We start from the raw sequence: 27,446 nt of genomic DNA on the forward strand, positions 1-27,446 counted from the left end.
ACATGCCCACTGACATTTGAAATAAAAAGAAAAAACACTCGAAGTGAGCATTTAAAGCAATTGTTTTCTAATATGGAATGATAAAAGCTTTTCTATGTAACTAAGGAATGTGAGAAAGTGAATGTTACAGGTATTACACGACTGGGAGTCTGAGGTGTTTTATTACCTGTGGTATTTAAACTGCCGCCCCTACCTAGATCTAGTCTAAGATGACTCACTATCTCTGACTTCTTTTAACACACTTGCTACCTTGTGGGAAAAAGATACAGGATTAAAGCAGAAAATCCACATATGTCTACTTAAGGTAAAACTATTTCTGTTTCTATATTTTTATACCTCTGCAACAGAATTAGGCAATAAATCAGTGCATGTATAAAGGCTTTGTATATTTCATAATGGCTGATGTATTGTCTGCAGCACAATGCAGATGAGGGAAACATCACTCCCTTTCTTCCATTAGCAACCTCTAAACACATGCAGCCCTGACCTATAAGATGAGCTCGCTAATGTGTTGCATGAACTGCACAGCTCATTTACACAACCCAGGGGCAACATCACCTCCCATGTTCACAGAGTTCACTTGGAGAAATTTGCTCGTTTGCAATGAATGTCATAAAAACAGATTTTTTTTCCCCCAATTTGACACGACGAAGGACGTCTGACTGTTTGAAGGCTTGTGTGGGTGTCAACCTGGGGACACATGCATGCAAAACAAAACAGAAAGAGGAAAATGGAGCACTGTGTATGCAGCTTGAATATATGATGATGTATAGATTTATTCAGTGTTCCTACACTGTCTGGATAAGTAGGAATTTTAACATTTGACCGAGCTCCTCACCTTATCTCTAAGGGAGTGCCCGGCAACCCTATGGAGGAAGCTCATTTCAGCCACTTGTATCCGGGATCTCGTTCTTTCGGTCATGACCCGAAGTTCGTGGCCATAGTTGAGGGTAGGGACGTAGACCGACCGGTAAATCGAGAGCTTCACTTTTCGGCTCAGCTCTCTCTTCACCACAACGGACTGGCACAGCGTCCTCATTACTGTGGCAGCCGCACCGATCCGTCTGTCGATCTCCCGCTCCATTCTTTCCTCACTCGTGAACAAGACCCTGAGATACTTGAACTCCTCCACTTGAGGCAGGAACTCCCCTCCAACCTGAAGAGGACAAGCAACCCTTTTCCGGTCGAGAAACATGGCCTCTGATTTGGAGGAGCTGATCTTCATCCCAGCCGCTTCACACTCGGCTGCGAACCGCCCCAGCGCATGCTGTAGGTCTTGGCTAGAGGGGGCCAGCAGGACCACGTCATCTGCAAAAAGAAGAGATGAAATCCACTGGTCCCCAAACCAGACCCCCTCCGGCCTTTGGCTGCGCTCAGAAATCCTGTCCATAAAGTTATGAACGGGACCGGTGACAAAGGGCAGCCCTGCCGGAGTCCAACATGCACCGGGAACAGGTCTGACTTAGTGCCGGCAATGCGAACAAAACTCTTGCTCCACTTGTACAGAGACCGGATGGCTCCTAATAAAGGGCCCCCGATTCCATACTCCTGGAGCACCCCCCACAGGGCATCACGAGGGACACAGTCAAATGCTTTCTCCAGGTCCACAAAACACAAGTGGACCGGTTGGGCAAACTCCCATGAACCCTCGAGTACCCTGTAGAGGGTATAGAGCTGGTCCAGTGTTCCACGGCCGGGACGAAAACCACACTGCTCCTCCTGAAACCGAGGTTTGACTATCGGCCGGACTCTCCTCTCCAATACCCTGGCGTAGGCCTTACCAGGGAGGCTGAGGAGTGTGATCCCCCTGTAGTTGTATGTTATTATACTTCACAAAATATCAACAAAAATAAAAATCTGTAAGTTTAAGTCTGGAAAAGATATTTAAAAAAAGGAAACTATACACTATATATAAACTATAGGAACCCAGTACATTTGTGACAGAAATCCAAGCCAGTATCTAGTGTTGCTGTGGGACCTGGGAGGGTAATTTAGAGACTTTGTAGGAAGCCTTGCCTTGGACCCTGGCATTAATAGACCAAGTGGGAAAAATGTTAAGTGTGTTAAGTAATTCTGAGAGGTATCGGGATAGGGGGGCTCAGATGCTGAGATGGCAAAAAGCTTTTTCAAGAAATCCCATTTTGAGGGTTAGCTCACCATTCATCACCACAACCTCACTAACCTCATTAATTAACTGAATTTGATTGGCTCTCCCTCCGAGACCATAAAGAGCCCCTATATTTGTTCTCGTCATCTCACCCACAAGGCCCAGGAGTGTTAAGAGATTCAACTGTTCACTAGTCGAATGGTGGGAGAAATTAAATTACATGATGGGAAAAAAACGACACAACAAGGAGATTCTAGCTCACTTGCTTTCTTCCTGACACTTTGAATAGCTGTTTGACCATGAATGCATATCACTGATCAATGTGATAGACATGAAGGAAAACAACTGGCGGCCAGGAAGTGAAGCCACTATTGTCAATGAAGTAACAGCAGTGAGCACAGAATTGAAATGTCTCCCTTTCTTTCTAAGATCACTCTGACGTTTCCTGTCATCCTGCACCACCGCCAAGAGCGGGCCACAGCAGAGAGTTTGGGTGACTGCCTCCAGCCCTGCGACTGAGCTCTCTAATTAAACTATTAATCTCACATCATTAACCTTCGATGGCACTTTCCTCCCTGAATTCTGACACTGCTGCACTGGCTCGTGAAAACAACTTCCCTTTGAAATCTCTTCAATATTCCCTCTTCATCTTCACTGTTCTCATGCTATCATATTGCATTTTCTCCCAGCTGTTTGGCTCTCTCCCTGTACCCAAGTTGAATTCCTGGAGTAGCTGACTGCATATGTGTGGACCACAGCTGTGTGATAACTGCATTACTCTTTGACTGCTTCTCCAAGGTGGATATGGTTACATTTAATTAAAAGAGAATCAATTGTTGTCCCTTTCAGTGTTTGAATTGGTGACCATATGGGCACTTAAATATACAATTTAATTTGTAGGTTCCCCACCCAAGACCCCATCTGGCCACCAATCTCCTAAACCACTTTGGCATTGCCATTGCATCATTCCTTTGTCTGAGCATAAGAAACTGCCAATTCAATCTTTAAAGGTTAAGTCATAGGAACAAGTGGTGGCAAAGCAGGGTAGGGAGTTTTTAAAATCTTTCCAAACACGCTTGAATTCCTAATAAAATATCTGGAAGCTAATTAAGCATGAAAGTCCTATTAATCTGCGGTTTTCAATGATGGGCCTTTTGCCTACAAGCGTTTTGCAGTCAGTATCTTGCATATTTAACCAGTCTTCATTTAACTTGGTTGGATTCGTGGCATGGACCTGGCTTTTAAGCACAGTCCACATATTTTTAAATTGGGCTATGGGAAGATCAATCAGGATGTTTAATGCAATTCCAAAACCAGTTCTGATGTGTTTGGATCATTGTCCTGTTGGAATGCCAAGCTGTATCAAAGTTTCAACCATCCTCCCTAAACTGATACCCTAAGCTGGAAATAAAAAAACGTTTGGGTATTTAGGAAAAAAAACTGTAAACCAAGATCCAATCCTACCATGAACTGGAAACTGCAAGAACACCAGTGTTACTTTGTACAGTAAAACGAGTTTTGCATCTTCATGGACTGAGACGGAGTCGACCAAAAAAAAAGTCCATGCTCCAAAATAAAAGGACAATTTCAGATGCCCAAATAAATGAGCCGCAAGCCTGGTCACGTAAAACGAGAACTGAGCTATTTGGTGACAGAGAAAAAGAAAAATGTTTGAAAGGCTGAAGCTTGGGCTTTCAAATCTAATCACTGTACCAACTGTCAAGCAGGGTGGTGGTAACATCATTGCCAAAGGTCTGTATAGCTGCCAGTGGTACTGGTTCAGTCAAGAAGTGCAGAAAATAATGAAACAATGAGATAATTTCCTTATTTTTGGTAAATACGCAGTGTCTCATCCAAGAAAATGTTTTTCTTTACATTAAAACCTAAATGTATAAATAAATAAAAATAACAGTTCTTTCAATTAACCATAATACAAATCAGTTTTATATAGAAGGTATCCTTAAAACTCGATAAACTACCTTAGGATTTGCAGCTCCAGACAAACTTTATTATAAAGGAGTGAGGGGAAAATGGCTCTCTGGGTTTGAAGTGCTGCTTAACCCGTGCAACAGGACAAGGATCCTAAACACGCATAAAAAAAACCACCTTTGAATGAATACAGGTTCAAGAATGGCCCTGACATTCAGCCTGTTTGGACAATCATTAGGAGGTCTTTATAGCAGGAAATCAACCACTTAAATAGAGCTCCATGATTTTTGAAAAGAGTGCTTAAAAATCCATGCTGCAAAAAGCCAGGCGCTTCTCTGCGACATGTGAAGAAACTTTTATCCACAAATGTTAGTGGAGGTGTTTGAATATATTTAAGGATTTGCGGGCTGGAGAAAATTAATAATGAAATCAAACTTGGGCACTCTTTCATGTTTTTAAAAATCCTTGAAGTCGTGTTTTTATCAATCCAGCACCTAAATTGAACAGCTCCAGTAATCATTAAAAGTCCAAAATTCATGTGATACTCATGCTGATGCTGAATGTAGTTACCAAATTAGCAAAAACCTCCTGTGGGAACTCTTTTTTATGATCTAGTCATTGGAACAATAACAGCAAAAAAATTAAAACAGTATAAAGTGCCAATAAAGTGCAGTCACTTTGGCATGGAGCCTCAAGGATCACAAACAGGACAATAAAAAAGTGGAACAGTGACTTGATATAAAATTGAATAAACTTGAGTTAATCATTAAGCCGGTCTAATCCTCCCATCAGACTGGGCCAGTTTCCTGGCACCTCACAGGAAAACTAACCCAGATTAGAACCTGTGAGGAACCACAGGAGACACATACATCAAAAGCTGATTAAAGCCAGGGAAATAAGTCAGTATGACAGCACCACAGAAAGATAACCATTATGTTTAAGAGCTGCACATGTGTGACTTTGAGGCTGACCTTGTGGGGTCGGTGCCCTATTGTCTATGAGGAGCCCATATAGAGACCAAAAGAGCTCCCTAGGGATCAGTAAGACATTTGTGATCAGCACTCAGAGTAATCACACTCCATTGTTTGGCTGTACAGTGATGACATGAGATAAATGATCCTACAAAGCCATAACACTAATAGTGCTCATGGACAGCACTTATTTTTACTTACATTGCTGTAAAAAGTATGCATATTTGCCCCATTTACACATTTGTCATGTTTTAGCTTCTTTTCACACTTAGATTTTTCAGATAAACAAATTTCAATATCATAAAAAGATAACTTGAGTAACCATAAAACTGTTTTCAAATGATCTGCAGGTTTTTTTGTTCCCTTGGGTATTTTTAAGATTGTGGAATGATGTTTTCATTTTTAAGATCTTTTTGCCTACTTCGTGCTCTCAGACAGGTCCTGTTTAGATGATTTCTTTATTCTAAATGTAGTAATTAGGCCCGATTGAGGCTAGTGAAAATATTCTTAGCTTCCCAAAATGTGCTTTATCACATTTAAAGTATGATTTACACATACTGTCATGTCAGTTAGGATAGCTTTGTTTTCCCTGAATAAATGAAGTCATCATTTGAAAACTGAATTTTGATTTTCTAGTAATTTATTTTTGTATCCAATTTCTTTTGATGATCCGAACCATTAAAATGTGCCCTGGGGCAGGGGTCAGGGTGCACCAACTATCCTAAAAATGTGTCTGCCTTATCTAAGGGAGCATAAAGAGATAACAAGAAAGAGCTAACATGTTTTCTTCTTGTGGTTTCTTTGCCTGTTCAGCTTTTCGATGGGGTGGTTGTGGGGGTGCATGGGTGCTCCAGACTTACCCCGTGTAATGAGAAACTTGCCAGGCACCTCGGCCATAATATCTGTCTACAGTCTGCCCTGTAATACAGTGGATCCAAACCAGAAATATCAAGCTTGCATAACTAAGTTCCATACAAATTAAAGGCACCAAATGCACACAACCCTGTGATTAGTGGTAGGTGTTATTTCTGACCCCCCCAGCTGTCTTATCTTAATTCTATGTGTTTTCTGCTTTACAGGGTGGATAATAGCTGCTCTGGGTCTCTTTCAGTGAGTGCTTAGACTATACATAAATAAACTCCAGACCACGGACAATTTTTCCTAGCACATATTTTATGTCTGGACTTCCTTTTCTTTTCCACTACACACCCTAGTCATGTAAAAGTGTTTGGGTGTATCTCCAATAAATATATATGTATATTTATACATATATATTTACATATTGTGTAGTGACTCGTGGCATCAGAGTATCTTTGTCAGTTAATTAAAATGCCTGACAGAGTTGTTTTAATCCCTAAATGATACGATCACTGAAATTAGAGCCCAGGGCAGTCTAACTCTCACTTGGGGCACAGGGCAAAAAGAAAAAAACAGAAGCTGGCTGTGTGCATCCTAAAAATTCCCGGTGAAGCTTGTTAAAACGGTAAATGGATGCAATAAAGGCAGCTACTCACAAGAGGAAAAATATTTGCAATCCAGCACTTTGTGCTTATAATTCACTTTTGTATGTACCTATCTGCAAAACAGAGATTAAAGACAGTGAAAAAGCAGCACAGTGTAATAATAATGAAGGCCTCATCCTGCACTAGGCATCTTAAAGAGTCAGCACATTTGAATAATAACCTAACACTGTCATTGACCAGGATAAGAGCTTTTTTATGTTCTTTAAAAAGTCCATGCCACTTAGTTTGTTTTGAGAAAATGCTGGCCAGAAAAATCTAAGGAACGTAATAGTAAGCAAAATATTCAAATAGAAAAAAAAAAGCTTTTTTCTGCAGATCTGACTTGCCTAGGCAAAAGTAGCCTGCTACTTTAATATTTTGTGTTGTTTATTTATTAGTAGGATGCAGCAGTTTGGGCTATGGACATGTCCATCTAAATTGTGCTCAGAATGAATACTTTAATTTCACTGTACTGTTCCAGTCAAGAAGAGATGCCCAGATCCAAGATTTATTTGGGTTGGGATCTGATGATTTAAAGATCCACCCATCCTGATATTTATCCGATCCAGAATGTTGTTACTGAAACACTTAATACCGTTTTAGCTGTGGGGTTGTAAAAGCTAATATGAAAAAGACACAAAGGCACTGACAGTCACACTACTGCAAATTTTCAAGTCAAGTCAAGTCAAGTTTATTTATATTGCGCTTTTCAGCAACAAGGCAGTCATTTCAGCTTGATTTCTATTTACTAGGGATAGAACGATTTCAGATGAGAGATATTAAACAAATATTTACAATAATTTGTGGCATTTATTACAATACAAGCAATAACAAAAGTATTTAAAATCTATTATGACAATTCCTGTTTTTTTGGCAGTTCATTTGTCACTGCATAATTTTTTTCAGCCTCCTGACCTGCAGTGCATAGCCACAAAATGGGGGAGGAGCAGCACTGTGGTAATCAGGAAGAAACACATAACTTTCTTTGGGATCACTTTAAAAAGGACAGATATTTTGAAAAAGAAAACCTGTGTATACTTTGACACCAGCAAGCAGCACGTGCCCACGTTTATATTTTATTAATTAAGTGCAATATTTGGGCTTAGCTTAGAGAAAAATCATCCAAAATAATGTCCTAATTTGGTCAGTTCAAATTATAGGCAGAGGCAAAGGTAGATTTGCAGGACCACAAGAAAACTGTCAGGACTGCAATGTCTCTCTACAAGGTAAAATTTACAGTGAAACAATACAAGAGATGACCCACCATGAGAACAAGGCCCTGAGAGACAAAAGACCAAGGGTATGGAAAAAACAAATCCTTTTTGAAGCAAGTCTTAAAAGGACAGATCAGTTGTCGTGGTCAGACTGAGACAGAGGGGTGTCAGGGCATAATTGAATTACAGTGACCCAATGACAGCACTGTAGGTGAGGTCATGTGTTGAATTAATTCTGTTCCCGACCTTGTCTTTGGTGGGGGACCTGCCCCCGGAGACCCAAAAGGTCTGGCAGCAGAGATAGATCTCTCAGAATGTCTTTTTCCAGCCAAAACTGTCACTCAAACAGACAGCGTGGCACAGAGGCAGCTGGATCGCAACTGCCTACGCTGTATCCTTATTTTTAGTTCAGATACTAATGCTCTACCTATATGTGGGGATATGCATTTGACAAACATCTGTGTCTGTTCTCTAAATATCCATTAAAATCTGAAAGTAGAAATCCCTCATGCTTTAACACGGTAAGTAAGCTGATGCAGGATGTCCCAGGTGAACGAGGTTACTTACTGTCTGCCAGAGAAGAGATCACCTCGGAGCCGAGAAGGAGCAGAAACAGCAACGCCCCTCTGTGCAGGAGGGGCCCTGCCAGGTGAATGTTAGGCACCATGCTCCAAGTTGGCACTGCTCCCTCCTCAGTCCCTGCTGCTAGACGCGTCCCACTCTGACAGGATCAAAAACTAACACCTGAGAGAGCAAAGAAATGCAGAACAGGGGTGCAGGGATATTAGTATTCAAACTCACTGAGCATTTGCATATATTTGAATGAGCAACATAACACAGTTAGGCAGAAATATAAAAAAGAAGGCAATTCGCAGAGCAGAACTAAACGAGAAAGAATTTAAGTATACATGTTTAAAAAAAAAAACACAAACAGCTGCAAACAAAACTGGAGATCTTTGTTCATGATCAACAAGGCATCTAATACCCCAAACAAATCCTGCTTGGCAGCAATGCAGAACAGTTCTAGAAAAAGAAAATGAAATGTAAGAGGATTCAAAGGGAGTGGAGGATGCAGGATCAGCCACCTTCCCTCTAACAGTGGGGTTCAGTTAAAAACCCAAAGGACCTTCTAAACAGCAGTCCCAGAGGTCCACGGCCCACTTAATGTCTCCCATTAGGAAATTGAAACTGAGCCATCCAGATGGTTTCGAATCACACAAAGTGCAATGATCTCATAGAATGACAACATGAATACATAAATAAACCTATAATGCAGTGGCTTCAGGTAAATTCGTCCCTTTGCCAATTTGTAACCCCACTTTGTACCTGCGTATGGCAAATTCATTCCTTCCTACTTCCATTCTATAATTATAAATAAACATATTGTACCCATGTTCTTACAATGTAACATCTAAACTTTTTGTTGCAGTTAAATTCAGAAAATATGTAAATACATGGCCATAACAATGCTCAAATATTATATACTTCAGTGACATTTTAGATTATTTTCTGGTCCCAGTTTGGGGCAGTTGACTCATAAAATATTACATATATCCCTGATCCCACCAAAAAAACTCTAAATGACCTCCTAGAGTCATATAACAACATTTCTATACAATAAACTAAGTAGATAATACAAAATGGCTTAAAAATATCGGCTGTCAAAGAGGGTATGAAGTGGCCCAGGTGCAAATTGGTTTATTTTTACCGAGAAACCTCCTGCAGTAGACAGAACCGTTTCATGCTTAGAAAAAAAAATGTTGAAGAGTGAAAACAAGCAGAAGCCTATGAGGGGTGGGTACTGTCATGGTCAAAATCAAATATATAGGTATACCACAAAACAAACACTAGGAGTAAAGGTATGACATCTTTAGATAGTGAAGGATTACAATTTCTTGGCAATATTCAAACAATATTATTATATATTTGTAAGCTAAGTAAAACAGTTTGAGATGGAGGCTGCTTTAAATGTAGCGAACTAATTAAATGTTAATTGTAGTTGACAAATTTGAAATTCTGACAAACGTAACTTTGAGCAAAAACAATTCATGGTATTTACACAAAAAGGTTAAAGATAAATCTATAACATGACCTAACTAGTCTTCTTTAAACAAAAGAAAAGCATTTGTTTTCCCCATTACTAAACAAATTACTTGATAGCAGGGATGGGTGGTGTTCCTTTATGTTTCATTTTCCGTAACCAGAAACATTTAAAAAACAAAAACAAATTTGTCTTTCTTGTAAATGAGGAAAGTGTAGCAGCCTTCTGTCAGCAAGCTGACTGCCAGTGCACAAAAACATGTTGTGAAGTGGCAGAACTGTTTTACTATACAATCTATAGGGCAGGAGAAACTTTATCAGTCCACTTTCTTCAAAGGATTTTAAAATGCAGGACATTTGGCAGATTAATTTAAAATCTTTTCAAAAATATTCTTTGGTCTAAATGCTTTTTTATGTGTGTTTTTGTCTTTAAAAGCTAGGGAAAATCATGAAAAATTTATTATTTTACTGTAAAAACAAAAGATGATATTTAGCCATATCAGCCACCTATAATGACCACTAATATTTGTCTTTTAAGAAATCTTATTGTCAAAAACAACTCAGTTAACTGGCTGAGAAACAACCGTTAGTGTGTTATAGTCTTCAGTTTAAGTGTCTGTTGCCATTATGAACAAAGTAAAGGCAAACCCCGCTGAATTAAGTTAACTACGTTTCTCATTCCTGCCTGTGGCCATCTCTGAAAAGTAGCTATAATAATGTAAAGAAGGACTTCTTAGCCAGGATAAAAATCTGCCTTTAAATGGATTTAAAGATAGCCTGTCACAATGATTTGAGTAAGAGATTAACTAAGATATAAAAAAAACAACTCTTTGATATCTTTGTTTTTTATTTTTCAAACCTTTTTATGAAAAAAAGACAAAGTTCACCATGCTGAATATCTTGAGGCTTGCTGGGTGGCCAGTCAGCTTCATTCTATTCAGCTCAGCTAAATAAGTTGAGAGTCAGGAACATAATGCCTCCAGTATCTCGTGAAGAGAAAAAAAACATTCTTCAGCCTGTGGAGGTCATTACTCATGTGGCTCCTTCAATGCTGGTGAAAACAGAGAAAAATGCACACAACGGGCCATATCTACAACCATGACCACTCTCTTTGTTAAACATTCTCTTCTGCAGGTACTACACTACATGGAAATATCAATAACTATCATCTTTCAATTCATGCATAATTTTTAGCTATTTTCTAAAGTTATTTGTTGGAAGAGAAACACATGCATGACTTTGTAAGACAATAAAAAGGCAGACTGCGTGTGAGTCCACGCTGGTGCTTGACATAGGCTCAGACCCAGACAATTAAAATTGTCAGCCAATTCTTTATCACTGCTCGTCACTGTACAGGTATGTGCCTCGAGGTGCTGATGTCTGCCCAAATAATATTCAATTCCAAACACACATTGCGTCTGAGGAATTTCCAGACACGGTAAAGTCAACATCATCTATCGTATGTGCAGGTTTGAGCTGCGATCCTATCGACCCTAGAACACTCCTCCCTGCATGTAGACTTTGAAGAAGTACTCCCAATTGCAACTGAATCATTTTAAACCCCAAGAAAAAAAATAAAAAAGAGGCTTTCCTTCTCGCCGTTATTGAAAAACAATTTAATGTTTCACTGTAAAGCTGTTGCAGTCAGGAAAAGAAAAAGAAAAAAGCACAAATGTGCTGCTGAGGAAGCCAAAATGTTGGATCACTCCCCCATCTCTGCACAGGGAATTACAGACATTTAGATCCCATTTTTTATATTAAGTAAATACTCTGTGTTAGTATTGCAAAGTGAAAGTAACTTACATCAATTTCAGTGGCTGACTAATTTGTTATGACGCCCATTTTAATGTACACCAGCGCTGCTCTTGTTCACGCCATGGAGAGAGGAAGTGAGTGAGGCATATAGAGTTGGCTACTCGCCGTGCTCCAAACCCTTGGCGATGGAGGGATATCTCTCACAGCAGATGCCAGAAAGAAGCAGATGCTTTTCATCTTCAATGAGACAAATTCCTCGAGCGAAGGCTTATTCTTTTTTTTTTCAGCTACTTATTTACTACAGTGAAGCCTGGTCCCTCCCAGCTGTACAGAAATACTTTGGGACAACTCTTTCAACTTTGCAAGTTTGTGTTGTGGCGGGAAAAAGGACAGGGCGGTAACCTGGAAATGGAACATGGTGTGATCCAAAAACCAAGCAAAATGGCTCAGCAAACAAGACGTTGCTGTTGTTTGCAAGTATGAGGGGAAGCAATAGCAAAACAGTGTGAAGATGTAGGTGTGGATGAATGCCCTTGTGAGAATAAATGAATCCTTCTGTAAGGATTTCCCTCCAAAGCCTGATGAGAGTGAGTGAATGAGACAAACAAATGAGCAAGTGGATAATTATTGCTAAAAGGCTCATCCAGATTATTTCACTAGCAACTGTGAAACCGAAGCTAACTGTTTACGCAGCTACAGGGGTTATATAAAGTCCACAAGGTAAGTTTTGTTTGTGCAGGTGCAAAGTATTAAAACCTTTCCAAAATAGTCAAAATAAATCTAATTAGCCTAAATCGGGGTGTACCGACACATCCTGCTAACAAAAAGAGACGATACATGAAATCAAATTCACAACAATGAAATGAGACAAGATTTTAACAATACTGGGAAAAATAATCTCTACTTTTTTGACAAGTAAAGGCATTGCAAATCAGAAAATCCTAATTACTGTAGAATATTCCAGTTTAATTTTTACTTGTTTGTATATCACAGTTTTTAAGCTAGTAATGCCAAAATAAGCCCTACAACTGCCCTCATGTTTTCAGGAATAACAGGTTCATACATGTCAAATAATGTTTTTAGGAATCTATGTTCATTGTAAAATTATCCAGTTCAGTTTTGATCAATAACAATTTCAGAACTTGAACTTCAGACGATTAAATTCAATTCAGGCATGTTGGATATTTTTTAAATACCCGTTTGGTTAAGCACCAATCGAGACCACTGAACCAGACGCTAACTTTAGCATCCTTAGTGACTAAAGGTTAGCCAGTTGCAATGTTTTCATAATGTCCACAAATCATTGGTAACTTGTCTGCCACTCTGTTACTGTTTATTTTTCTACCAGTAAAACTGAAAGGCATTATGCTCAACTGGGGTAATAGTTAACTATCATCCAGCTTATAGGTTGAGACGATACACAATAGTTCTTGAGACCAAACAACCAAACAAACGAGATTTGAGAAACAGTTTGGAGAAAACTAACAATCAACATTTTTTTTCGTTTTCTCGAATTAAAAAAAATGTCATATATTGTTTTTAATTTATATTTTTTGCAGCACTAGAGGCCTTTATTTAAAATTTTTCGATAGTAGGTAGACAGGAAAGAGGGGCAAAGAGAGGAGAAGACCTTCCGGAAAGGTCGCTGGGTCCAGGACTCGGACCCGGGACAGCCGCGTCGAGGATTATAGCCTCTGCACATGGTCGCGCGCTTAACCCCTCCACCACCCGCACCGTGCCCGAAAAATTAATATTTTTGAAGGAGTTTTCACAAATAAGGGGAGCTTTCAACCTAGCCCTGATAGGAACCTCGGAAGCAGATGTTAACCTTAGCATCGTTAGCAACTAACGGTTGTTTTCACAGTGCTTGCAAGTCATTACAACGGTAATGACTGAACAATGGTTGTTCAGGCCATTTACCATTATTATTTTATCCGTCATTTTGGCACCATTTTTTCTGACTACCCCTAATAGTTTAAAAAGGAGAAAGATATTTTTAACACTATTGTAACTGAGTGTTGTTGGCCAGCCCCATTAGGAGTATTTTCAGTTAACTTTCAGAACTGTTAGCCAGCTAAACAAGATAGTTGATTCTTAGCAAAATGGAAAGTCCAGATCAGCTGCAAGAAGAAACTGACATTGATCTGGTCTTGCAACTCCGGTTTGGGACTTCTTGCAGCATTTTCTGGCCAGAACTTTCTTGTGTGGTGTCAGAAAGATTAAGGTTGTGTGCTACTGTAGGGAGACCAATGATAACCAATTACATTTGCACTTTAGCTTTTGTGAAGTATGACATTTCTTGGCTAGAAGGAACTTGGTTCTTGTTCGTGTAACTTTAGGTAAATTAAAAAATGTCTCTGTTCCTGTGAAGTAGGTTTTGGACTTGAGAGTCAAATATAGATACAGGGTGGCAAGCTTAAATCATTTACCTTCCTGTCTTGCCATGAGATCTGGTGACACCACCCGAACAAACAAAATGACCCAACATGTCCGCTGACTGTTCGAACATACCCATTTAAAAGAATTTATTTGTAGAATTGTAACCCTAATCTAATCTAATCTAATCTAATCTAATCAAATCATTCAGATGAAAGGAACCGTCTGTACACTTATGAAACAATTACAGTCCACATCTTGAGCGTGATTCAGGAAAAACCTTTGCGGCAATTAAATCAATAAGAGTTACAGCAGCCTCCATCATTCTAATATAAAAGAAGTCTGTAACAGCCAGCAGACACCCCAGATATGGCTGCCCAGTCAATTGAGTAATGAAGAACAAGGCACTTTGATCGGACAGATAAGTAACCTGCCGATGGTCACAATTAGTGGAAATATAAGAGAGATGAACAGAAAAGTAGAGAGAAGTCCTTTTTGCTGTAGAATCTGAAGTATCCCGTGATGCAAAGATGGTTTATGTTTGGAATGACAGATCAGGCTTCTTCTTTATTTTATTTTTTTAAATAAAAGCAATTAGATCATGTTGTACATTTACATTTAAAATTTTGCCTCAATACTATGTGTTTTTTCCAATTACACTTTTCATGTTGTAATAATGTGACTGACGAACCAGTCTATGCCTACTATGCAGCAGTCTGCAATCAAGTTAAACATGTTTAGGTGTTATATAAGATAATATTAAATGAGGCATATTCAAATAAACTAATTATCAACTAAAACCAGGACATTTTTCCAGTAATTGCAGTTCAGGGGTGTGATGTGTTTATTCGAGTCTGAAACTTGGTTGGGAGAGCTGCTGAGCCAAAACAGGCCGCATTCAAGTTTTTCCAGACTTTTTCTGCAACTCAATCCACAAATTCGAGATGTGGGTGGTGATTCAGAGGCTGAACACCAGTTATTGTGCAGCACAGGGTCCCCAATTTGTCAAAATGTCAAGATTGCATGGCCTATTAGGGGGAGATGATTCTGTTGTGGTAACATCATGTCTAAACACACAGAGAAGACGAGGTCGCTGAATTGAACCCATCTGAACCTTCCATCAGTCAACGGGGCATCGGCTCCTAATCCTTAACGAAGACGCTTCGGATTTTTAAGTGTTTGGGGAGTTTTCAGGAATACAGAGCTTGACAAGCAGAGTTTACGGTGTATAAAGTGTGCAACAGATGGAGGACTAAGGGATTTAGTGAGGTAATTAACATGGCAAACATTGGAACATCTAAAAAAGGAAACTGTGGAGGACAATAGGGCATTTTAGCCAGCTTACTGGGGAGGAGAGAGCATACACCTCACTAACACCTATTCAGGTGTCTGTCACCCAACTTATACCTCCCCCCGTAAATGTGTGTGGCAAAGGAGTGGCCACCCATACAGAAATGGCTGTCGACAGACAAGCAATGCAGGACGCAGCTGCGCAGAGAGAGAAAGAGGGGGAGAGAAGTGGTGGCTGAGTAAACACCACCATTACGCTAACTACAGGTAGCGTTTCTGCTCTCTGTCGTTTCCCCCTCCCTCCCACTCATGTTCCCTCCATTTCTCCGTCTCTTATTTAATGGGTAATCCTGGGCGCACAGAGGTGGGACAGCTGAGATATATGGGCCAGCGGCATGGAGAGCTAATCACGGCCTTCTCTGGGGGTGATAAACCCAGACCAGAGAGGTTTGAATTTGCGAAGCCTGCAACAGCTCCATAAACATGGTTACAAGCTGAATTTCAACAGCAGTGTTTTTGGCTCTTGATTAGTTTTCCATGCCCCAGAAGTCTCACCCTCACAGCTCTATACTACCTTCTTTCTCTCTCTCTTTTATTTTTTTTTTTTACCTTAGCGGTGATCACCAACCACAAGATCCCTGGAGAATTACTACAAGCTAGCGAGCCCCAAACTGTAAAATGAAAGTGTAAAATAACCAAATTGAGTTCTCTCCTCCAACTCGGGACAACGTGGCTTTATCCAAAGACTTGATGGTGCGTCTCTTTTAAAAAAAATCTTTTTACAGGGTTGCAACAAGACCCTGCATTGAATCTCACCCAACAAAAGGTAATGTCCTGTGACCTATTGAGTTTTACAGCTCTTCTGTTTACAAGCTGATTCCACAAAGTTAATTGTTACACTTTACTGCCGACCAAGACACTGATAGACTGACAGGCACCTCTAACAGATGTGCACATTTCCATGACTTGAGCAATAGAAAGTAGGAGGCACTGATTATGCTGACCTCGAGTAATAATTAAACATCAGTAAAGTTTCTGTCTGTGTGGACGACTCAAAGGATTTCACTGATGTCAGACAGTCTGATAATTATCAGAGAGGTGATAATATATGCAGTGGATAGTACAATTTACAGTCCCACGGAAAAGTAAAACTCCTCAAACTATTTCACGCTGCCAGGTTACAACTACAAACTTAAACTTGTATTGAGATCTCATCTGATAAACACAAAGTGGTGCATAATTTCTAAGTGGAAGAAAAAAGATACATGGCTTTTATTAAAAATCTGATTTTACATTAACAGTTCGATCATTATTCATGCACTTAACAAATTGGGCTTTTATGGAAGAGTTTGCAAGAGGAAAGTCACTGGAAGTCACAAAAGGCAACACAGCAAACCTGTAGAAGAAGGTGCTCTGGTCAGAAGACAACTGAACTTTTCTGGCTTACTTGCAAAGCCACCATCCCCAATGTGACACATAGGTGGCAACATCATGCTGAGGGAATGCTTTGCCAGAGTTGATGGGAAGAAGAGTGAAGGTAAATACAGGACAATCCTGGAGAAAAACATATTAGAGGCTGCAAAAGACTTTGGATAGGGGTGGAGGTTCACCTTCAACATAACAACAACCCTAAACATTTAGCCAGGACTACAATACAATGGCTTGGATTAAAGTATATTCATGAGTTTTCAGCCGTAATTGCAGGAAAAGGGTGTTCTATAAACTATTCACTCAGGGAAGGTTAATACAAATGGGTGCCACATTGTCAGATTTTCTTCGTCTAATAACATCTCTTCCAGGACTACCCTATATTAAGCTCCCTCCATCTTTCTATCCACTCTGACATACTTTACTGTACCTGAAAAACAGCATGCCCACAGCATGATGCTGCCATCACCATGTTTCACTGTCAGGATGGCGTGTTCAGGGTAGAGGTTCAGACTCTTATTTGTAAACATTTTTGAAAACCATGTATCCATTTTTTTCCACTTCACAAACATGCAGTGCTTTACCCTGGTCTACTGGATAAAACCCCAATAACATGCACTGAAGTTTCTGTGTATTGGGTTTATAGTACAGTGTCAATTGACATTTAGTATGGTTGAATGATCCTTTAACAAAACTCAAGCATCTCCATAATTTTCTACATGTCTGTTAGTGGCAGAGGGGGTTCTTACTGTAGGGCCAGCCATCTTCTCAGCAGCCAATCATTCTGGGAATGAAAGGTGATATGTTTTACACTAATATGTATTACAAGGACTCGAAGAGACACACCAGAGTGCCACTTCCATTTGAATTCATCGAGGAGTGATTATCGGTGATGTTGCACGGCAAAGCGAGGACAAAATCGCTTGCAGTGCAAAGTACAGCGAAAAAAACGGGCTGGGAAATAAATCAAAACGCAGACCCAATGTAAAACAGACATCCATCAAGTGAGAGAAATGCTGTGTATACCTGAACTAATGAAGTGTCTGAAGCAGCTTTTTCTATTTTTTTATTCAGTGTTTATGGGAAACAAAAAAGCACAGTCCTATTTAAGAGACCTATTTTGTTTTTCTAAATCCAATCTTATAAAGATTATACTCACAAAGCAAGACATTTTATATTTTCAAAGCCCAGTTAACGTATAGTATGTGGAAAAATTCCTTGTAAATATTTAAATCTATTAAAACATGCAAAACAAAGCAGGACAAAGTATACCAGTCTATTTCAAGTATCACTTGGCGAACTAACAATGCATTGAGTCGGAGCTTGCTTTAAATTCTGGATCTGCGTAGTTCAACTCGTAGCAAGAAGCCAGAAAATAAATCAACTAAACAGTTCTTGGACTTTGTGCCTGACTGTAAATTATACAACTATTAAATGCATATTCTCAATGTATTAGACAATTATTACACTCAAGACTGGTGATTCTACTAATGCTCCCAACATCTGATGTGATCCCATCATGATTTCCATTTGAGATTCCTTGTTTCATTTTTGAAAGATTTTTCTTTCTCTTTTAATTCAATTGAATGAGAAAGTGCGTTCAAACTTTTGACTGGTAGTGTATGTACTTATTATGTTCCTAGTGATTTTCCGATTGCTTTTATATCTGTTGTCAATGACACGTTTTGACATCCTCAACATGTTGGGGCCTACAAGCGTAGAGATAATGTTTTAACTGCAACATACAACTGTAAGGAGATGGGTTGCTGGCCAGCTAGCCGGATGGATGGCAACATTTAGACAACGAAATAGGGACTAAAGTATGAAAATAAAAATATTTTTCAAGACATGTCAACAGCCTTCCTGCTGTTCAAAGATTTAAATCAGTGTTAATATTTCTGTTAAAATTGTACCACAAAACATTAATAATTAAGCTTGTTTCTGTGTTATAGTTAAACATTAATTTAGCCATATAAACTTAGATTTATTCTCAACAACAGATGCTTGGGAACATGGAAAAAGAAATTAAAGCTGCCAAGCAAGAGAGACAAGCTAAGACGTCACCACTTGACGGGTTGCTTGTGGACAGATGGTGCCGTAAAATGACTGGGCAGACAGCACAGAAGGCACGTATCCCCCCACCCCTCCCTTCAAACCACACAGAGGACTTTGACACCCCCGCCCCCACCAACTCCAAGGCACAAAGCCTTGTCTCCACCAGTAAAAGACAAACAAAGTGAAGGCATGTGAGCAAAATGACTGGCAAAAACACACAGCTCCGTAGATCAATAGCTCGCCAAACGGAGGCAGTTGTTCCGGCTCAGTCCATGGTTATTTCATGGATGGATTGTAGGAACTAGAAAGAGAAACACAAATGAGAGTGGGGAATATATCTCTGGGTTTGTTTTATGGTTGCATTGCATTTATTCTAAACAACTGGCAAATCTGGATTAAAGTTTGTATGAGAAGGGTTTTTAAGGGTCCCATGCTTTTCAGCTGGTGCCCCCAATGTTGTAAAAAAATTACATCTAGTAAGTCAATGCTTAGATTAGGGGGTATTGTAAATCAGCTTGGTTTCAGGCCAGATTAGTAACTGTAAAAAGCTGGGAGCGTTGTGAATCCTTCAGAGGCGGACATGAGAAAGACGTTTTGGCCCTCGATGCTCTGTTGTAGGGCAGCAACTCTGCTCATTGTTTGCAACAAATGCTCACTAAATTAGGATTATATAGGGATGTAATCTCTGAATCTAGATGAATCCATCTTACAGTTTACCAGACTTCTTAAGATCTAATTGAAGAAACCTTGCAGCACTGTTACTAATACTACATTTTTATCTACAAGGTGATAGCCGATGTTTAACTCATATTTTCTAATAGGTACATTTTTATGCACTACAGGCGTACAATACATCAGTCTACACAAAACAAAACACTACATGATAGTGAGTTCACAAGAACAAGAAGTAGAAGTTTTTAAAAATCACAAACTGTTTCAAATCATCTCTGTTCAGCGTAGAACAATCAGTCTAGGTATTGAAGGTTTTGAACTAGAGATAATGAAATATGGGTCAGACTCATCAAAAACCATAAACAGCCCCTCCCTTTTTCTAAAGTAGCTTACCGTCATTAGGAGCTAACAGTTAGCCAGTCACGGCATTAAAAAGGTCCTTTCACTGTTTTTTGGTTTTATAAACATCAAACTATGTTTTAAAGAATTTCTGATTTGTTTTGAACAATCCAGTTTAGGTTTTATCAGTCTAGTATTTCAGGTTTTGAACTCGTGGTGATCAAATGCAGACCGGGCTTTAAAAAAAAAAGAAAACAGCAAAATAGTCCTTTGCTTTACCCCTAATAAACACTACAAATTTGTTTCCAACCTATGTGACCAGACTCATCTAAAAAGCTCAGAAATAGTCCTTAAATATAGCACTACTAGGAAGCTTTTTAGCAGACTGCAACTTTAGCGCCATTAGCGGCTAACAGTTTGCCACTCCCGTTATTCTCACGGAAAGTAAAACATTTTTCATTAACCACAGTGTTTTAAGTCATTTCTGTTTAGCTTAAAACAATCCAATTTAATCTGATCAAATACAGACCAGAATCCTTAAATCAATGTAGAATAGTACTTTACTTTGGACCCAACAGATTAGTGTACTGTGACTTAAACTAATGTCAAAAGACTTTAAAAATAAATGTTACATTTGAATTAAAACTGATGAACACTCCTTTGTTCGCAAATTTATACATTAATTCAAAAAATAAGAATCAAAATTCATTATAGAGATATCCAAAATAGTTTTTTCATTAAATTATAAAAGTTCTACGTTATTTTTAAAAGCAGTCACACATATACCCATGTATAATGGTCTGTGCTTGTGTGACTGCAGTCCGACAAGCAGTTCCTTATCTCACTACATCTGTTAAATGCAAATTTGTTCCTGAGAAATCTGCTTTGTCAGCCACAATATACTCCCAGGTAATAAAACCACACATACACACAGGCGTGAGGAGAGTTAGCTGTGGACTACATTCAGTTTATGACACAGGATGTACAATATTTCTCACACCGTATTGAATGTTTGCCTTTAGTCGGTGGCAGAGCTCAGAAGAAACAGTATGTTGACACAACGCGTTATTTCACTTTGCAACAGGGCATGTAAAATGCAGTCCATTGTGGTCTGAGGTACAGAGGAACGAGCTTAATATTGACTCAGGGAAGGGTTAGACAAACTCATGGAATGCTGGGAAAAGCCTCTCGTATTAAACCTGCCATCTAAAGTGGGAAACAGAAACATGGCGTGTGGCCCAAAAAGGACAACCTCTTCATGTGGAACATGCTTTTGAAAATATAAAAAGGAACATGCCACAAAAAGATCTACCTTTCTCCATAAAAAGTTTATAATTTACACAAAGAAAACCAAGACTGCTTGACCATACAGAAACAGTTGAAACCTAACATATTCAACATGCATTAACTGTTATTGCAGAGGATCCCAGAGGTCCTAATCCAACTTCTGTCCATGTCTGTGCCTTCTATTCCAGACAGATACCCTCTCAGTCCCTGTCTAACTAGTGAAAAGAGGCAGATCCTAATAAGCCATTCTGTCTTTCTGTCAGTCTGTGTTTCCCTCCATCTTCTGGCTTCTTCCCCTCTCTCTCCTTTCCTGACCAAACTGACTCCTCTGTCTTTTACCCTGTCTAAGCCATGAGCCAGCCTGTTGGAGCAGATGGAAGCATATATCCCCACTGCTCTCTGGAGGACTAAGGATTTAAAATGTAAAAGAGATGAGTTTGAATTTGGCAAAGGCCAGAGGATCAAAGAGCAAGAAAAATAGGAACTCACAGCTTAGGCCATGTTCATAAAACTAGAGCAATCTTACTCCAAAAGTGATAAATTATAAAGATGCCAGCTCCAAACTAACATGGTCTGTGTGTCCTTGATTAGTGTTGAATCGAGCCTTTTAACGTGTCGTAAAATGAAGATATGATAAACAATGTAGGTGGATGTTAGAAAACGTCGTAATGTTTCATTTTTCCCCATCAAACTGTGAACATGTGATTATTAGATAATATTGAGCTTCAAAATTCAAGACTGAACATTTAGTTTGTGTGCCAAAAGTTGTAGTTCACTCACTTGATCTAATTGATCAATTCTAAAGCCAAATTACCCACTTGTACAGGTAGAAACAAACACATTTAAAGCCAGTGGATGCTTTAAGTTGAAATCCATCTCTACATATAGGCACTGTCTCCATAAACTCAAGCTACTAAATGTCAGCTACTAGAAACTTCAATTCTTATTATTATTAGAAGTAGTAATAGTATTATCAGGGGTGTAACAATAAATTCAGCACATAAGAGATGAGACCCCACACAATGCTGGCTTCTCAAGAACAAGAGAACGAGATATTGGCCAAAACTAAAAATGCTATGTTCAGATTTGGTGTCATAAAATCACAAGCTGTATTTTAAAGAATCTGAAATTGGTACAGAATGATTCAGTCCTGAGCACACAATAGGCACTATGATGTGGTCCTAATGTAAAGAAAAGCATTAAACATTCTCTTGCGTTTTCACAAATAAAATAAAGGTTTCATAAATACAACATAGTATTTTAAAGAATATCTGTTCAGTCTGGAACATTTTAGTTCTGGTTTGACCAGTGTTTTAGATTTTATAGTACAGCTAAATGGACTGAACTTATATGTGGCTTTTCTAGTCATACCAACCACTCAGAGTGCTTTTACACTATGAGTCACAATCACCAGCTGAACCCACAAAGCTCACATATTCACTCCACCAATGTTCAGATCAGTAGGAAACTTGGGGTAAAGTGTCTAATCCAGCGCCATGCTGACATGTGGTGGGGGAGGATGGTATTGGACTGTCAACTTTCTGACGATTACTCTTCCCACTTAGATTAAATCTGTCAAGACGCCTTACAAATCTGTGACCAACTTCTTATTTCAACACTGAAAGTAAGTTTTGAAGCAAATGCTAACCTTAGAACAGTGTTTAGCAGGTAATAGTTCATCAGTTGCAGTATTCTGACAGTAAAAAGAAACTAACATTTGCTTCAGCCCTTATAGGAAGCCTTGAATCAGTTGCCAAGTGTAGTGTCTAAGCTAATCCAAAATAAGTGAATTACCCTTATGCTTAATGCTAATAGAAAACTTTAAAGCACACGCTAAGTTTAGCATCATTAGCAGCTAACTGTTAGGTAGTTGCATTAATCTCACAAGGAAATACACCTTTGCTTTGCCCTTGAGTAGGAGCTACATGGTGGTTGCCAACATTAGTTTCCTGTCTCCTCAAAAACATCCTGAAGCACCTATAAGGGCTAATATGAAGGTTTCTTTAGCAAATGCAAAGTTTAGCATCACTAGCAGCTAACTGTTGACCAGTTGGAGTACCTTTACAGTGAAATGGTCATCTGCTTCAGCCCCAATAGTTAGCTAAAATCAGTTGTCATCTTTACTGTCTGGACTAATCAAAAATTGTAAAATAACCCTTCAGTTTAGCGCTTATAGGAAGTTTTAATGCACATTTTAGGTTAAACATCATTAGCAGCTAAGGGTTAGCCATATTGAGTGCTTAGAAAATCAGTCTTTTTACATTGACTCTGTCATCTCAACAGTATGTTAGTCCACAACGGTGTATGGAAATATTTATTTAGAGTACATCGGTTGCCTGTTTTTCTACTATGCTAAGTGCTACCACACAGGTGATTGGGGCTTCTTCGTTGCAAATGCTGCTAGGTATTGTCAGCCATTAGTCCACTCCTTTTTATAAGTAAGCAGGCAAGTAAGTAAAGTTTACTCATAAAGTGCCTTTCACAGACACAAAGTCCCACAGCACTGTACAACTTATATAACAGGTCAAGTCAAGCACTGCTTCCTTCTGATGTCAAAATTAGAGTTTCAAGCATAGATGTACAACAGGTGTCAAGCTTAAATTAGATGCAACTAGTTAGCGCTTTTTTTTGGGATTTGGGATATAACTGAATCTTGAGGGACAAGACCTCAAAATTCAGTTTTATCCTAAATAATAGTAATAAAAGTCCCCATACCTCACTGATAAACATACATGACCCACTGAATGCTGACTTGTGTCGAATTGCCAAAGGCAAGAGTAAATTGGAGTGACTCCGGATGTCTCTTGAGCTTACGTTGGCAGAAACTGTGAAGTCAGGCCCACGTTTTCGTCAACACCTCGCCTCAGTCCACCTTTCAGGTAATGAGAAAGTATCTGGACACTGCATCTGTCCTCTGAAGAGAGATTCTGCTTTGTCCTCAATCTCCGCATGACAGACAGCAGGAGTGCAGAACAACGGGCCGACGAGTTGTGAACGGTGCAATCGATTGCCAGCTGACTGGCAAGGTCTATTATACTGACAGGTCGGAGCCCCAACACGCTGACCTGCACATCACCAACGTCCTCATTACTACCTATGAATCTCTCTCTGGGACCAATCTCTCTGGCCTCTCCTCACTCCTGCTTTGGTCTCCCTGGGCAAGGCATACAACTGAAATTCACTCTATCAATCTGATAGATGAGCTTCAAAAAGAGGCAAAAGCTACACCTAAGCAGTTGCACTATATTTAATGCACCATGCTAGCAACAGATACAGAATAAATACAAGAGAGCGCTTTTCTTGGGGAAACAGCAGCAGTACATTTAATTAAACATTTAAACATTTAATACTGCGCTGTCTTAAAGAAACTGATTCTCTGCGAGGGCCTCTACCATACCTCTGCCTCTCTAAAGTCTCTACCATATTCAAACCTTCACCCATTGCAAGTTTTTTCCTTCTTGTTATGCTTGACCTTGGTATACCTATTTATACTTATTTTCTCCTCTGCACAGATATGGTTTGCCTCCCCCAGACTATCAATTACCACCCATAAAAAGTTAATGTGCAGTGCCTTTACTAATAGGACACACACTTTCTGTTTTTACACATGCATGTTCAAAATTAAATCCAAAGAAAATAATTTTTTTAATGAGCTCTTGAGATTTGAGTGACTCATCAAATACTTTGCTCGACAAATCACTTCATAGAAAAAAATCTTGGCAAGAGCTCCTCCAGATATTCAGTGTAAACACATTCAATCAAGCAAAGCTGGCATTCAGATCTCGAAAGTCTTTTTCTGAATTATTACTTAATTATAAGAGAAGATGCCAAAGACGTAACCTTTATTAAATTAATCATCATTATTAATTAAGACAGAGTGTTATAAAATGGTTACTTTAGATATTGCAAAGCATAGATTAAATAATAAATAAAAGGCTAACTAACAGCACATAGGCAAACAGTCCAAAAATGTTTGGCCCAGTTAAATATATTGATATAATAGCACCAATTTAGTAGCTGCAGTGCCTCGCAGAAGAATCCAAACTCCATCATGGTTCACAGTGAGGATTATGTTATCAGGGTGATTCATTGTTCGCATTCCTTCACACATAAATTTGGATATGGCGTCGGGCAAAATAGAAAATATATTTTGCTCTCATCAGACCAATCTTCCAAAATCTTGGAATCTTCTTGTTACTCTTCCATAAATGTCAGATTTGTGGAATGCACATTTGAGAGACTCTCCTATCAGGGCCGTGGAGCTACCATGGTCCTCTTGGCTGCTTCTCTGATTGAATTAATAAATAAAATCCGCACAGTGGGACTATTTAATAATTAATTAGGTAACTTCTAAAAGCAATTGTTTTCACTGGATTTGTTTAAGGGTGTCATATTAAGAGTTTCTAAGTTTTCCAATGCACTCATAAAAAGAGAGATCTGACTTCTCTTGACATGTCATCTTAGTTTCTAAGACCGAATAGGTTGAACACCAGGCTGTTCAACACAGGAAGACATGTCAGTACAGGAGCCCATCAATCAACTCATCAGATCCACCCTGATGTGGAAAGCTTCTCTGTCAGGTCAACAAATGACAACCCAATGCAGTAAATGTAGCAGGCATTCCACAAACTGGTTAAATACTGTCTCTCAAGGATCAGTTCAACTTGGCTGAGCTATTTCTGAGGGGTTTCGAAACTTCAAGCATTTTTCCTAAGTCAATCACAGGAGGTGACTCCAACCAGGAGGCAGAAATTATGCAGATTGCCTAAGATAATAACCTCCCTAAAGCTCCCATGAGGACTGCAGCCTACTTTCTTGTCATGCTTGGTCTCTTTAGCAGTTTTTCATATAGCATCCAGACTCAGCTTGCAAAGAAAGATCTGAGAAAGCAAATTCCTTTTAAGTGAGGCATCATGTCTAGTCATGGAAATCATCAGAATAACTTATTTGGGTCAGAAAGCTAATAAATGTAAATTAACAATGAACTGGGATCTCCATTTAATGCACAACACTCTGAGGCAGTCACAGCTCAACATCAAACCATATAACTACTAACCCTATGAGACGCTGAGCCAGGGGAATTAGGAATCTCCTTACCAATAAGTGCAAAAAAGCATGACACATAATTTAAGCAAATTTTAAGGCATTTTACTGGCATAAATAAGTGCTCGACATGACAACACAAATTGCACAGTATGTGAAGGAGACTGGTCAGCTTTCTTCCCAAACTGGTTCTCATCTCTTATTTTAAGCCAAGGAAGCAAAGACTCCCATATTTACTAATGCAGAAGCAACCCCTTTATCAGGGAAGAGATTTGTAGGGAAGAGGCAGGGGATTAGCCATTAAATTACCAGGCAGACAGCATCCCTGCTCCAGGGTTGTGAAGCTGTAATCTCCAAGGCTGGAGCACCTTGGAAAGGGTGGAGGGGGGTCTGAAGATAAAGGTTTGGGATTGCTGCTATAGAACTCAAGACAGTGCACAAGTTGACGACTAAAGTGTGTTTAAGGGTGACTTTCTGCAAAGGCTGGTTTACTTTTTATTGCAAATGCTTTAATAAGGCCTGACCGCATTGTGTGGTTTTGCTTTACAGCCCAGGACCAAGCAGTGCAAGACTTTAAAGGCTTTAAAAGAAGACTGCTGTAGCTAGGCAGGGCTAGGACTGGAATTAGATTTTGGTGGCCTTGTCCATGGTTCGTGTTCTGTCACCTCTCCGCCCTTCCTTCAACAAGTGGTGCTTTCCTTGGAGAAACACCCCCATCCTCACAAGCCCCCACCCGCTGGACACAGGAATGTTTCATCAACGCCACAGCCCCCAGCATCTTTACCAGGCCACAGTGGGCCAAGAGGCGCTGCACAGGCAGGCCATAAATAAGTCAGGCGTTATAATGAAACCAAATGAATCTCCATCCATCTTCACAAAACAAGCCGGGGAATTGAGAATTCTGCAGGAGGAAGAGACATTGCCCTATGTCTGAGGATAAAGCACACAGCCGAGAATACAAAAGCTGCATGCTCAGATGCAAGTCTCCGAATGAGCGTGAAGGCTTATTATTCCATTAGAAGTGACATGTGTGGGCTGATAAAGGAAGGGACAGGAGGGCTGGTGAAGTAATGAAGTGGAATATCAGGTTTAAGCATGGCATTTTTAAGAAATCGGCCTGAGCAAACAAGGGTGCTGGTGAAAGCAATAGAATAAATCAAACACTTGATTGTACTGTGAGTACAGAGCTATGAAATAATCCGGCAAAGCTTCAGTTTTATTTGTTTTACTGCTGCTACGCATTACAGTTACCCATCATGCTCCACCAAGTAAAAGCTGCAAACTTAAATTCTCACAAAAGGTAGGCTCTAAATAACCAAACTCACAGCTTTTATTCATAAGGGCAAATACCATCACACTTTGAACCCATAAAACCTAAAAATATTGACAATAGGTTACATAAGTAATGTTTGTCTTTTTTTAATCCTTTTAAAAAAAA

General features: G+C 39.4%; 1 protein-coding gene across 18 annotated transcripts in view; it reads right to left on the reverse strand.

The window, feature by feature from the left end:
* The window catches only part of ptprfb (protein tyrosine phosphatase receptor type Fb), a 264,671-nt gene that overhangs the window by 157,368 nt on the left and 79,857 nt on the right, over positions 1 to 27,446 (reverse strand). For all 18 annotated transcript variants that reach the window (XM_047368403.1, XM_047368398.1, XM_047368400.1 and 15 more), the window contains one exon: positions 8,291 to 8,467. In XM_047368403.1, the coding sequence (XP_047224359.1) occupies positions 8,291 to 8,390 (100 nt within the window). In that variant the 5' untranslated portion in view covers positions 8,391 to 8,467. The remainder of the gene's footprint in view (positions 1 to 8,290; positions 8,468 to 27,446) is intronic.

Source organism: Girardinichthys multiradiatus, chromosome 6 (assembly GCF_021462225.1).
Source record: "Girardinichthys multiradiatus isolate DD_20200921_A chromosome 6, DD_fGirMul_XY1, whole genome shotgun sequence".
Classification (NCBI taxonomy): Eukaryota; Metazoa; Chordata; class Actinopteri; order Cyprinodontiformes; family Goodeidae; genus Girardinichthys; species Girardinichthys multiradiatus.